General features: G+C 32.3%; 1 protein-coding gene across 1 annotated transcript; it reads right to left on the bottom strand.

Annotated features, from left to right (window-relative positions):
- Nucleotides 1–9,915: 9,915 nt before the first annotated feature.
- LOC106779040 (GDSL esterase/lipase CPRD49) lies at nucleotides 9,916–11,981 on the bottom strand. The gene is made up of 6 exons (XM_014667066.2): nucleotides 11,766–11,981; nucleotides 11,579–11,656; nucleotides 11,075–11,215; nucleotides 10,670–10,746; nucleotides 10,442–10,585; nucleotides 9,916–10,349 (listed from the first exon to the last, which is right to left on the bottom strand). The coding sequence occupies exons 1-6, from the start codon at nucleotides 11,874–11,876 to the stop codon at nucleotides 10,133–10,135; spliced, it is 768 nt and encodes a 255-aa protein (XP_014522552.1). The 5' UTR covers nucleotides 11,877–11,981; the 3' UTR covers nucleotides 9,916–10,132.
- Between the last annotated feature and the right edge of the window lie 1,676 nt (nucleotides 11,982–13,657).

Raw genomic sequence — 13,657 nt, 5'->3', positions numbered from 1 at the left:
NCGTTTATATTACTTGATAACGATCTGGTACACTTGCCAGGGACTTAATAATCGTTGTCATGGATCTCGTGGTTTAACTATTCTAGTAGTGTGAATTTGATTAAATTTGACTTGATTTTATGTTTATTTTTATTTTTGTTCTAATAAATGTTTTCTAGGGTTGTGTGCCTAATGTTTGCAAGATGCAATTCGGACAAGAATTTGATTATATGGGCACTCAATTCTACCAAAATGATTTCAACCACTGGTGGGAACCTCACTCATACATGGATCAAAGCCAATTTGGGCGAGCTGCTGAACAACAACTATGTCATTTGATGGTGTATAATTGTCAGTTGTAGCCAGATAGCACCGTTATACGAACCAAGTTATATAACAAGAGAAATAAATTACTTCCAATATGTATCAGAATAGGCAACTACCGTATCAAATCTCATCTTAAAACTAATAAGTGGCACCCAACTACCATATCATAATGTCTGCATAAACATCATCCAACTTTGCTTACATATTCAAAAAGGGAATTACAGGTCCTGAAGGGAATTCAGTTATTATGATTTCACTACAACTTAACTAACATAAGACATACAAATATGATATTAATCAACCCCATCAAACATAACATCCAGATTAAGACCTTCTCCCTTTTTTCATAAACCAAAACTGATTTTTCCAAGTTAATAATTTTTCTCTTTTCCATCCAATTGTAGTATCCCTTTCATCTACATTATCTTCAGTGCGTCATTTGAAGAAATTGCATCCTCGTACTTCTTCATTTCGATTCCGCTGTACAAAACATCAAACCAATAACATCTCATGAAGACCAAAATAATTGTACCCCAAAATAAAAACACAAGGAAGGGAAAGAACCTTGTAATTAGGGCAGCCCCAAAAAGCCTTGTTGTCGTTCTTAGTAGTTTTTTAGACTCTCAATACGGCTAGCTCTCCACAATAGCATATTGGGCTGCCAACCATTCCTTTTGATGAAGCACCCCGACAGCTCCTTCATGAGCAAGACGAAGAGTGATTCATTGACATTGAAGCAATAATGCTTCGTCCACACCAACAAAACAACCCCAAATCCCAAAAATTAACCACAAACACAGAAAACAACAACGTTAGCGTTAGGGCACCCACCTCACAAGAACGAAACAGCGAAGGGCACCCTACCTTAGCTCACCTCCTTCACCTCGGAAGAAAACAACAAAACTTCCACAAGTTAGGGCACCCCACCTCAGCTCACCTCCTTCACCTTAGCTCCTTCACCTAAGGACCTTCAAACCTTCGACATCAATGTCTTAGGGCAACCATTTAAGCCTTTCATATATTGTAATGAAATGTTTTTTCATACATGTCTTAGCCACAAAATATCGTTTTGCCATGACAGATAAGTTATTTGCCACATCATTTAACATTTAACGCCGTTAGAAGGAACTTAACGGATAGGACTAAATTGATACAAATTGAAAAACATGGGGACCCAATTTATACACTTTTAAAAGAGGGTACTAAACTAAAAATTTCCTCTTAACATGGGGACCAATTAAGGATTTAAGCCATATATCCACCATAGCAACAATTGTTTTTTTCTTGAAGACATATATTGGTTTAGTTTTAATACTTTTAGTTTTGACAACTTTAGTTTTCACTTTTAGTTTTGATTAGTTCATATTTTAAACTTGAAATTGTGTTTTGAATGTTGAGATTGTTGACAACACAATATTTATATCACTCTAGTTTTTTTATGATGACAACACATTGCTTAATAACACGCATATGTTGTTGTTGTGTTACATGTTCTTATGTTGATTGATTGATATATCTGTTGAACATGTTTATATGTCGTATTGATGTGTGAATACATATATATTAAGCTTGTACTATTTACATCTTTTCTGGATGCATTGCACATGTTTTAAAGTATGAAAACCATAAGCACTTTTATGAACTTATAATTGTGTGACAAAGAAGTAGTACAGTCGACTCCATTATTAATAGATTCGACTATGCTAAAATCTTTGTACAGATTTTGAGAATCAGTGCTTTGTGAGATTTTGAGAAGGAAAGAATTTCAAAATGTTTTAACATGTTGAAGTCAACTATGTGCGCCACATATTCGACTGTATTAGTTATCTGTTTTGAAATTCTGATATGCTCTTGCACTATAACGGCTATATTTTCAAAAGTTAGTTGAGCATTGATTGATTGGTTAACTGTATTAAATGAGTTTTTATTTTGGTTGATTGTATGATACCAGTTAGACTAAACTGTTATAACTGTTATAACTCAGTCAACTGTATTAGTAACATATTCGACTAAGAGACTGTCTGTAAAACAGAAAACTATAAATAGTCTGATCACGAATCTGTTTAGAGACTTTTGATGATCTAACAATTTCATTTATGTTTCAGATTGATATATCTGGTTTCTAGAGCTCCAAGAATTCTCCAAGAAGACGGTGGTGATCTTTCTTGAAAGAGATTCAAAAGGGAGACTGACTACGCACACATTGCTTGATCATATTCTACACAGTGAAGGTGTTTCTGGTTGATCAAGATTTTGGATTGGCATCCTTGAAGACTGTTATTATGGACCTGTTGTGATTACAGGGGATAAACTAGGGATGGCAACGGGTTGGGTCGGGCACGGATGGTGTGATACCCGAACCCGACCCATACCTGTTACTTGCCCCGCTACTCGTTGGATACCCGTATAAAAAACACCACGGATTTTTTCAACCCGCGAATACCCGTTTTTAACCCGTAAATATTTAAAAAAAAATTATTTTATGACTTTTCTAAAAAGATCCAAATTAAATTAAAAAAAAAAACATAATTTTTAAAAACAGAATTGGACGCCCAAATTTGAGAAGCAACAAACCCTACATTTTTAGGTTTTCAGAAGCAGCAAACCCTAAATTTCTTTTCTTTCTAGAACTAGAGAAGTTCTCCATGGCAACTTCCTCCAGCAAACCCTAAACATCGCTAAGAACACCAAATTCCACCAGATCTGTAAAAAAATATAACAAAGCAAGAACCATCTTCACTTAAGCAAATATGGAGATGACGGCCTCCTCTTTCACCTCTAACCGCTTTGTCGCCGCCTCGCAACCCAGCAATCAGAGTCAGAAGGTCTAATCTCCTCCTCCTGTGTCAATCACCGTCGCTAGTGATTTTATTTTGATTGGTGAAAGGAGTCGCATCTGGCGGCCTTTGGTGGCAGAATGTGAGCGGTCGATCCAAAGATGGAAGGAAGAAGTTCACGCGTGAAGGAGGAAGAACGGGACACCATGGATGGGAGCAAGAGCGTCAATGAAGGATGACAGAGGGTCTGAGCGGCGTGGAGGTCAGCGAGGTCGCGATGGACACCAATGTCAACGACAGGGGCTGTTGGTGATGGAAAATATCCGACGAGGAAACCTGGGGTTGCTCATTTGGTTTGGCACGTTGGAGAAGAGAATGTAGAAGAAACCCTAATGTAGTTCTAATTTGGAGAACGAAAGAGGCCTTGGGCCTAGACCATCAAATGTCAACTGCACATCTAAACTTCACATGTACACCAAATTCTTTATTGGGCTTAGGCTCATCATTTCTGGATGCACCTTGAACTTCATAAGCGGACCCCTATCTTTATTTGGGCCTCAACTAAGGTCTTTTTTCCTATATTTTTGTTTTCATGGATTTGTAATTTTATTTTTCAAACGGGTAACGGGTACTCGCAGGAACGGATAGTGTAATACCCGAACCCAACCCGTTAAAAACGGGTATTAAAATACCCGCTACCTGCGGGTACCTCTTACCCGTGGGTACTAAATACCCGAAGCAGATTTTAACTGCAGATATCCGCGGGTACGGGTTTTTTTGCCAACTCTAGGATAGACTCGTGGAGTCTGGTTCACTTTGAGGATTGTTCGAAGTGGTGGTTGGCAGATTGCAGGAGAGGGGACATCTTGCTGCAAGTCTTGCTGGTTTTTGTTGCCTATATTTTGCTTAAGGGTTAGAGAGGAGATTTTTATTTTTGACGTGGAGGTCTTCTATAAATTCCTTNTTGTAAAAACCGCAACCATTAAAGTGCATTTGCTTCCTGGGTTGGAAGGACATTGGATGTAGGCATTGTTGGTCGAACCAGTATGAAAACCAATGTTTGATTTTCTCTATCCCTTCACTGCTGCATACAAATTTTCATTGCTTGCATTTCAAGAAAGTTTGAAAATTTTAATACTTTGTTTTCAAGATTGCGAAAAGATTTTGTTTTTGATAAAACACCAATTCACCCCCCCCCCTCTTGGTGTAAAAAGAAGTCTACCTGTTTTCCAACATTGAAAACATTAAATACTCAAACTATGATGGTATTATGCTTTTCAGGTTTAGTAAAATTGTGAGAAAAAACAAACTATTAAAAAGAACTACAATTAACAAGCGTCAATTGACGTCAGTTATGGTAAGGGATGACGTCAATTATGGTAAGGGTTGACACTCAACAGTGCGAGTACTGCCGCTCAGCATACTAGGACGTCAGATTCCCTTATGACATTCGTCATTGGACGTCGGTTTTCCTGAGGACCAACGTCATACCAACGTCATTCGACGTCACTTTTTTAGCCTAACTTCAAATTGATATCTCCGACTAAGACGTAGTTTAAACTGACATCAAAGGTCGAAAGTAACTAATGACAAAACCCATTTTTGTAGTATTGTATCTAAAGACAATTAATTATATCATGAAGATGGTATATAAATACATAAGGATCAATACTTCAAATAATTGAAGTTTAAACAACTTATAAGTGCACAATAGTGTAAGTGTTATTAGTTTTATTGGCAATGTTTAACCTCTATATGTTGTGAAGCAATCTTACAAGAATTCTTCTTATATATATATATATATATATATCCTTACATAGAGCATACTTCATCGATAAAATCTATATGTAAAATGAAGGTTAAAATTTTCTTCATTTTGTTTTGTTATACCATTCATGGTAAAATTTGTCCATAAAACCATTAATAATTTAATTTTTTTTAATAATTTATCAATAAAATTGATATAAAAAAGGATTAAGTGAAAAGGAGGACGAGAACCAAAAGAAGAGAAATGAAAAAGAAAATAAATTACAAAATTATTAATAAATATATATTCGTCAACAATTATTGATGAATAATTATCAACAAATATATAGTTATCAGTAATTATCAACAAATTTGTTCTAACCATTGGTTATCGATAAGTGTGTTATCAACAAATTTTCGATTTTCACTTTTCTGTGAATTTTTTTTTATCAACATATTTTTTTATTATGAAAGGACTTTGCACTTTGATAATTTCATTTTTTTTCCTTGTAATGAAATTGGGCTTTATTTAATTTTTTTTGTAAAGTTAGTTGTCTTTTCATGAATTAGTTGCAAAATAAAATTTTCTTGGTGATGTAAAATATGTTGAGGAATTGTTTTTATAAATTGAAGTTTTAGATAGATAATTGGAATCTTTACGAAGGAAATTGTGCATTCTGTAAGCTGAAGATGTTGATCTTAATAATTTCTTAATTATAAGAATCTATAATTGAGTTGTGATATTAAGCAAATGAGTTAATTAACAAAACGAGATGTATCTTTTTAACTTCGTTAATAATCTAAATCACTTAAATTAAGTTATAAGAAAGTAAAAGAGATTCTTGTGTAGTGTGAAATCATGATGCAAATAACCACCTAACTTTTTAATGTTATATTACTAAAATGATTTTTGCTAAATTAGGTATTAGTCTTTAATGGATATGTTTAATATAAATTGTCCACGAAGCAATAAGTTGTAACAAATCTACTTATCAGGAGATATAAGATTGAATTTGAATTATAAATTAATTATAATTTTTAGTTGTTAAGTTTATATAAGTATGTGGTATACTATATATATTTTTGGATTATATATATATATATATATATATATATATATATATATATATATATATATATATATATATATATATATATATATATATATATATATATATATATTGAAAATAATTATCACAATCTAACAAGAATCTATAAAAAAAAATAACAATAACATAAAATGACAACAATAATTATAATAAGATAACACTAATATTTTTAACATAAAAACTCTCTTAATGTGAGATGTAAAAACTTATAGGTAGAAGCCACTAAATTAAGTTTCACTAAAATTAAATATAAGTATAAGAGAGTCAAATAAAAAATACAAAAAATATCTATAACTAGTTGATATATTAAAGCAATAATACTTTATGTAACATCCCAATAAATATAGTCTTAAACTATACTTAAATCCAAGAGTTATCAATAATAATATAATAGAACAGTGAATGAATAGAAAATTTTTACCGAATAAGAATATATGAAATATCCATAAAAACTTAAACGGTACAAGAATTAAGAGTCTTATACAATTTTGTCATTTAGACCGAACGGTTATTCAACACTAGGTAAACCGAACAGGTTCTAATCTAAACCTATCCTTAAAAGCTAGCCTATGGATCGAACAGTCCTATACTAACAGCAGGTTGATCGACTTGCAAAGCTTCCTCCAATGAATCTTCAACACCATCATCTGCTCACATCCATTGGATGATCATTGCAGTGAAGAGAACGACCGAACGAGCAATTATCAAACGGGTAATACAAACATGACAGGAAATATAAGGATAAGCTTATGTAATTTAATTAGTCTAATTAAACATATCAACTAAACAGAGGTAAAATAAGTAATATAAACATATTCACTTATACAATCATCATATAATGCATTTCATACAATAAACCGAATGCATCAAACATTAAGACCGACCACTTTTACTCTGTCCGGACTGTATGAATATGTAGCTATGGTCGTTCTTGCACCCGTGGGTGGTAACCTGGAATAAACCATCAGTATTACCGCATCATGGATAACCATTGAGCTTGACACACGAGGTTAGCCCGTTAAAACACCTTAGGTCAAGGATGTACACACCGCCCAGGCTAGAGTCTCCTGCCATTTTCACCATATGCATCACTCTCTCTAGTGAGCATTAGAATATCAGGATGAACACCAATACAAAGCTGACCATATTCATACTTTACCACTCAACATCAAATATTCATATTGTATGAACTGTGTAGCTCGACGTTTCTAGCACCCGGTGTGGTGTAGTAACTGGGATACACTCAACAGCTGCCACCCGAGGTTAGTCCTAAAACGATCATCTGGTCTTATGATCGCGGACCTCCTGTCATTCCCACACATGAATTACCCTCCTCAACATGAGAAGGCGTAATCACGGAATATCAGGAACAAAACAACAGCAGAATCTGACCACGTTCATATTTTACAAATTATCACCAACCATGAGACATTCCTCCTTGGAATTCTCTTACATAACCATATAATCAAATTCATAATTTACCATCATACTTATACTTCAAACAATCAAACTGAACCATATGGTAAAACAATCATCATGAGTAAGACTTTGAAAGAAGGGATACAATATCCTAGGAAAATGACCAAACAGTAAAAACATTTTAGTCTCAGAAATATTGACTGAACGGTCAAACAACTGGTTAACTCTAGAGAAATCCGAAAACTATTTAAAACCGAGCGTATAGAAACTTAAACCGAGTACTTTACACCTTTAGCAGAATGATTTAAATTACAAGAAGTTCTCTTCAAGAAACCGAGTCCTAGTTTAAGACCGAACACTCTTTGGAAAATAAAGTGGTAGTGTAAGACTGAACACTCTTCCAAGGACATGGTATTAATATAAAACCGAGTACTTTAAAGACTAAGTGCTAGTCTAAGACCGAGCACTTAAATGAGTGAAATGCTAGTCTATGACCAAGCACTTCAAAACCGAGTGTCAATACAAAACCGGCCAATCAATAATAAATGTTATTAATATAAGACCGAGCACTTAAATGATAAAAATGCTAGTCTATGACCGAGCACTTCAAAATCGAGTGTTAGTACAAAACCGACCACTCAACAATTTATTAATATAAGACCGATCACTTAAATGACTGAATGCTTAGTTTATGACTGAACGTTTTACACAAATGATATATATATATATATATATATATATATATATATATATATATATATATATATATATATTAAAACCTAGAATGAAACTTTCTTAACTTGTTTGGAATGCCATTGACTAAACTAACTAGTAAAATAAATACAACCTTAGAAGACTGATCGATCATCAACTAAAATCTCCTACAGAAGATAATTCAATCAAGACTGAACGTCCTAGGAAAATACCGAACGGTTATATACATGATCTTGATCAAGTTGTAGAATCCTACAAAGTTTCGACTGAACCTTATTGCTACCAAATTCTTATCCAGTTTTAATGACAATTTATCAAACATTAAAACATACAATCAAACATGTAACATTCCAATATCAACCAAGTCATGAACATACCATCATTCAAGCATACAACCATTCATAACAGATAAACATAATTAAATTATATAAGCTTCCCTTACCTCTAAATCCCGCTATCTTCTAAGTCTTTTACTACAACTACTTCTATGTCCTCCAAACCATAAGTCTGATCGGTGAAAAGCATGCAAAATTTCATCAAATAGACAAAAATGGATTTAGAGAGTGAATTGGTGAACACATGCAAGCTGAAAAGGTACTTGCATGCAAAGAAGAAGAAGAACTTCAAATGACAAAGAGAATCTGATTCTTACCACTTCAAACTGGAATATGATCGGTGCAACTGAAAGAGCTTGTCACCAGAAAGACTTAATCCGAAACGGATTGATGATCGAAGAGGAAAAATGGTGAGAAATTTTATATATTTTAGAGAGAAGGAGGAGAAAAATGGAGATTGGAAGATTGAGGAAGAAGCTTGCATGCATAGAAAAATGTTGTCAGATTTTAAAATCCCAGCTTTTATACCACCTCCAAAAATCGATCGGTCCACTCCCTGCCTGCCACCTGTCTTCCACTTTCTGAATTTTGTACTCCATGCACTGCCACTTGGATTCCACTTTCTGAAAACTCAAACTCTCCCTACTGCCACGCGGATCCCATTGAACGGAGAATTAAATGGATGTGACACCACTAACATGGGAAATTTAAGGGGTCTGACACTTTCAAATAAATAAAACAAAAAAAGAAAAATACAAAATAAAATAACAGTGCAAGATTAATTTATATATAATCTTACACCTCTAAATTAAGGATCTCAACTATATCAAATCGAAGAACTCTATATCAACAAAAATTTTCTCTTTTTTCTTTCATCCAAGAGTTTACGAAAATAAACCTCTATCTTGTTTTTATTTTGACCTAAAAAACTCTTTTACACTTAGTGAGATAAAATGAATTATTTGGACAGATAATATAAAGCCGGACTCAATCAAATTTTTACTTTTGAATATCTTTGATACTTCTTTTATGAAGTTTTAACAAGAAATATTTGTGAAAACTGAGAACGTTAGATTCTATTATGAAATTTTGTTTTAAGAAGAATTAATAAATATATGTGTATTTAAGGTTCTCCATAACACCATGGAAAAGAGAAGTCGGAGTATTCCAAGGTGACCAAGTGGTCTTTCTACCCACCACATGATCCTGTCATTCATACATGCACATATAGATATGTAAAAAGGCTTATCACGCTTAACATACAAAATGCATTATTTTATCTAATTATTGGTCTTTGTCACATGACAGTGTTATTAACTGTGAAAATGACGCTGGCTGTCAAAGAACAAACTAACTGCGTTAACTAAATAGCACTACATTCTTAACTGCTTTTCAAGGTTTCTACCAAAGATACTAAAATTATAATAATCTTTTTATATTCTAATAAAGTGATCGAAATTTCTTTATTTTACTTTTAATATTTCTATATCACCACACTGTAAGAAATTAAAACGAGAAGGAAATTGAGTCGAATTTTAAATTGATTAATACAATAAGAACACATTTTTACAGAACGAAAACTACAATAGAATAATAAAAACGCTCACACAAAGTAAAGGGTAGGTAGATATCACTTTCAATGGCTCCACTGACACAACACAACACAACAACAACACATCACGAGCCTCTTCCATGAAAAATAAACACATAAACATGGTTGTATATGTTATATATCCCACTGCAAACACCTTCGGGAGACAATGTGAGAAACATTAATGGTTTTTGTTCCATCAGGAGTGGGAGGATAATATGGTGAATCTTCTGCATATTCTGTTGGCATTGACATCCAATGCAAACTGGTTTTCCAATCTGCTTCCCTCAGAATCTTTAATATTTCCTTCACTACCACCTTGCTTCCTTCTGCTGACAGATGAACTCCATCCCTAACCAACATTTACAAATTATATTTCCTGAGTTCTGTGTGGCCAAATGAAAAAAGAAAAAAACTTTGAGAGAATGTAATTAATATACTTACGTGAAGCTAACGTCTAACCAATCTTCCCTGGCCTGAATTGCAGACCAGAGATTAATAGCCTTCAAATTCATTTCCTCACAAAGCTCCATTAATGCGTTTGCATATACTCCACATGACTCATTGCTCCTTCCTGTTTGCGTTGCACTGCATTCAGTGCACCCAAAGATTCATTACAGAACATGTGAGGTATAGACAATCACTTTATGTGGGGTATAGACCATTACGTACCTGAGCTTTCTGCGAAGCTGTTCTTCATTAATCGGAGGAGAGGTGAGAAATATGACACGAATATGATCCGAAAGACTCTGACAAAACATATTTTGATACGTGTCAAACGTTCCACCATCAAATATTACAAGTACGGAGAATGATATTTTAACACTATTTTTTGACACCATTTTGACAATGCACACGTGTCAAAATGTGGTTGGACGATTTGAAATTAAAAAAACAAACTTTGATTTTTCTTTTCCAAATATACCGCTGTCTCAACTTTTTTAATTTGAAATCGTTCAATCACAATTTGACACGTGTGCAGTGTTAAAATGGTGTCAAAAAATAGTGTTAAAATATCATTTTCCTTATAAAAGGAGAATGTAAGATATGGAACAGTTTTTTTTAGATTTTAATCACCTTTATATGGTTAGCAATCTTCCTCATGTTTTCAAGATATTCTTGGAGGGGCACATGGGGACCAAGGCCAGATGGGTGAGGATCGATAGAATCATTACCACCAAAGTATACAATCACCAATGATGGTTGCACACTAGCATCCTATGTTCAACAAAATAACAAATGCTCATTAAAAGGAAAAAATAAATCAAACACGTTTTATTATAATATCTAAAAAAAATAATTAATTATCATTTTTTACTTTCAAAAAATATGTGAATGAGGTTTTTTCAAAACGAAAACCTTCCTTCTTTCCTCTCCCCCTCTCTCTTATTTTCTTTCCTTATTGTTTTTCTTCTCTTATTACATCAAAGCTAAAAATATACCAAACAATTTATACAATATTAAATCTCGTATTCTAAATACTAAGGACCACATAAAAAAATTAATTATTTATCAAAAAAAAAAAAAACACTGAGTTTTCTTCTGATTAGGCATTGAAGTGAACATGGCGTTTTGCAGTACCTTAGGAAAAATTTCATCCAAAACTTCCAAAGCCCTTCTTGAATTCCAACCTGAGTATCCACGCAAGACGATATCCGCCTGAAAAACATAACATAGAAAGTAGAGTTGGAAAAATATGGAGTTTTCTGGCATGGAAGTATATATAGTTTGGAAAAACGATGAAGGAGAAAGAGAATTAAAGAAGGACCTTTCTGGCGTACAAGTTAGCTAGAATGGCACCCCAACCACCATTGTCGAAGCTCATTTGAATTATGGAAGAACCAAATAACACAATCTGAGGTCTCAATGGGCCTGCCATGAATGAAAAGAATGAGAAAAAACTAAACAATTTATGTTTCTCTCCCTTTTTGTCTCAAACAAGAAACACTACACACTCCTCCTCCTACGACATTGGACATTGGGATGACGAATTTATAGAGCAGGAATAATTGTGAATATTCTTGTTCCTTTTCTCTCTCTATGTCTCTCTCTCTACTTGTCCCCGCCACGTGACATAGGTACCTTAATGCGCACCTGTCATTTGTCTCTTGTTTTATCCTCAAGTTGCACTTTCTTATCATTTATATAAGTGAAATCAATTATTTCTATCTTTTTCTTATGTTAATAATTATTATTTTCTATAAAAAATAAGTTTGTATTAGTTATTCAAAAGATTCGTGAATATATAGTTTTAGGAGTATTATTTAAAGAATTAATTAGAATAAAAAACATTAAAAACTCTAACAAAAACAAAAAAAAATAGTATAATGATTTCTTAAATGTATATATTACAATTTCTTATTTTTGTAATAAGTATTTCAAAAACAATATTTAGTGAACCCTAAATATATTAATTTTTAATGTTTAGACCCACTATGATACTATAAATTAACTAAAAATCGTTTATAGAAATTACTAAGTCAACAATAGTGTGCGTAATAATTTATAGAAATTATACTAATAACTCTAAACGTTATATTTTCTTTTTAAGAAATGGCCCTTAATTTTATTATTCTTTCTACAATAATTTCCGTGCGCATACATTTTGTTTTTGACATATTCGACTTTATTTAGCATTTCATGTTATATCCACGTCCACGTCGACTTTGGACTTTTAGTACCTTAGAGAGAATATATCACAACGTTTTATCTCCATGAAAAATTATTTATTTCAATTAAAGTGAAATACTTTTGTTTTTGTTTTTTAATTTTAATAATAGCTTTGTGGTGTGATTCTCACCTTGATTGTTCACGTGTTCTTATAAAATTATTGAAGTAACGTTCCTCCTCCTCTTCCTACCTCTCTCTTATATTACAATTATATTTAAAAAATGCATTAAGCATTATTCTTTCACGAGAAAATTTTGATTTTTGGGCATAATATTCCTAGGGGCTTTTCTGTCACACTCTTTTTTAATCTTTTAGTTTTAGATTCTTTAGGTTAACTTAAATTTCAATATTATATTACAGAAGTATTAATAATCTAAAATAATATCATATGCATATATAAATAAAATTAAACGCCCAAAATATTTCTTTATTACAATTATTAATTATAATATATATTTTATATATTTAAATTATTTATTTATCTTAAAATTTAGGTATAAAAAAATAATACTAATTTGCTATAATTCAAATGCTAAAGTAGTCTATATATATATTAATTTCAAAATAAGAAAAGAGAAGACCAATTATTTGGATGCAATAATTGGACATAAGGTACCGTCCTAACAAATATAATTAATTCTCTTTTAAAATGTGCTAGCTGACGTAGCCATATCACGTGTGCGTTGGATTTTTATCATTATTATTGATAGAATAATAATAATGATAATAATAATAATAGTAATAGTAGTAAAAAACATGAATTATTGTGTTTGCAATTAAGATATATTTTACATAATTTAAAAAAGAGTTAACTTTTTACTTTAAAAAATGTTTATGAAATCTAAAGGTAATCGCATGCCTTGCTGCTTAATCTCACTTTAGAATAAAATAGTTTACTTATAGTTATAATTACTACTTGAAGTGATATTTCTTATTTAAAAACTTGAGTGGTATATATATATATATATATATATATATATATATATATAT

Source organism: Vigna radiata, unplaced genomic scaffold (genome assembly GCF_000741045.1).
Source record: "Vigna radiata var. radiata cultivar VC1973A unplaced genomic scaffold, Vradiata_ver6 scaffold_297, whole genome shotgun sequence".
Taxonomy (NCBI): domain Eukaryota; kingdom Viridiplantae; phylum Streptophyta; class Magnoliopsida; order Fabales; family Fabaceae; genus Vigna; species Vigna radiata.
Note: the sequence above shows the minus strand (reverse complement) of the source record. Positions and strands in the feature narration are given on the sequence as shown.

Excerpts from the sequence above, each read along its gene's own strand:
- LOC106779040 (XM_014667066.2), bottom strand. The coding sequence starts at position 11,876 with ATGGCAGGCCCATTGAGACCTCAGATTGTGTTATTTGGTTCTTCCATA. Across the intron at positions 11,657-11,765 it reads CTAACTTGTACGCCAGAAAG|GCGGATATCGTCTTGCGTGG; the intron begins GTCCTTCTTTAA and ends TATGTTTTTCAG. Across the intron at positions 10,586-10,669 it reads CAGCTTCGCAGAAAGCTCAG|TGCAACGCAAACAGGAAGGA; the intron begins GTACGTAATGGT and ends CACTGAATGCAG.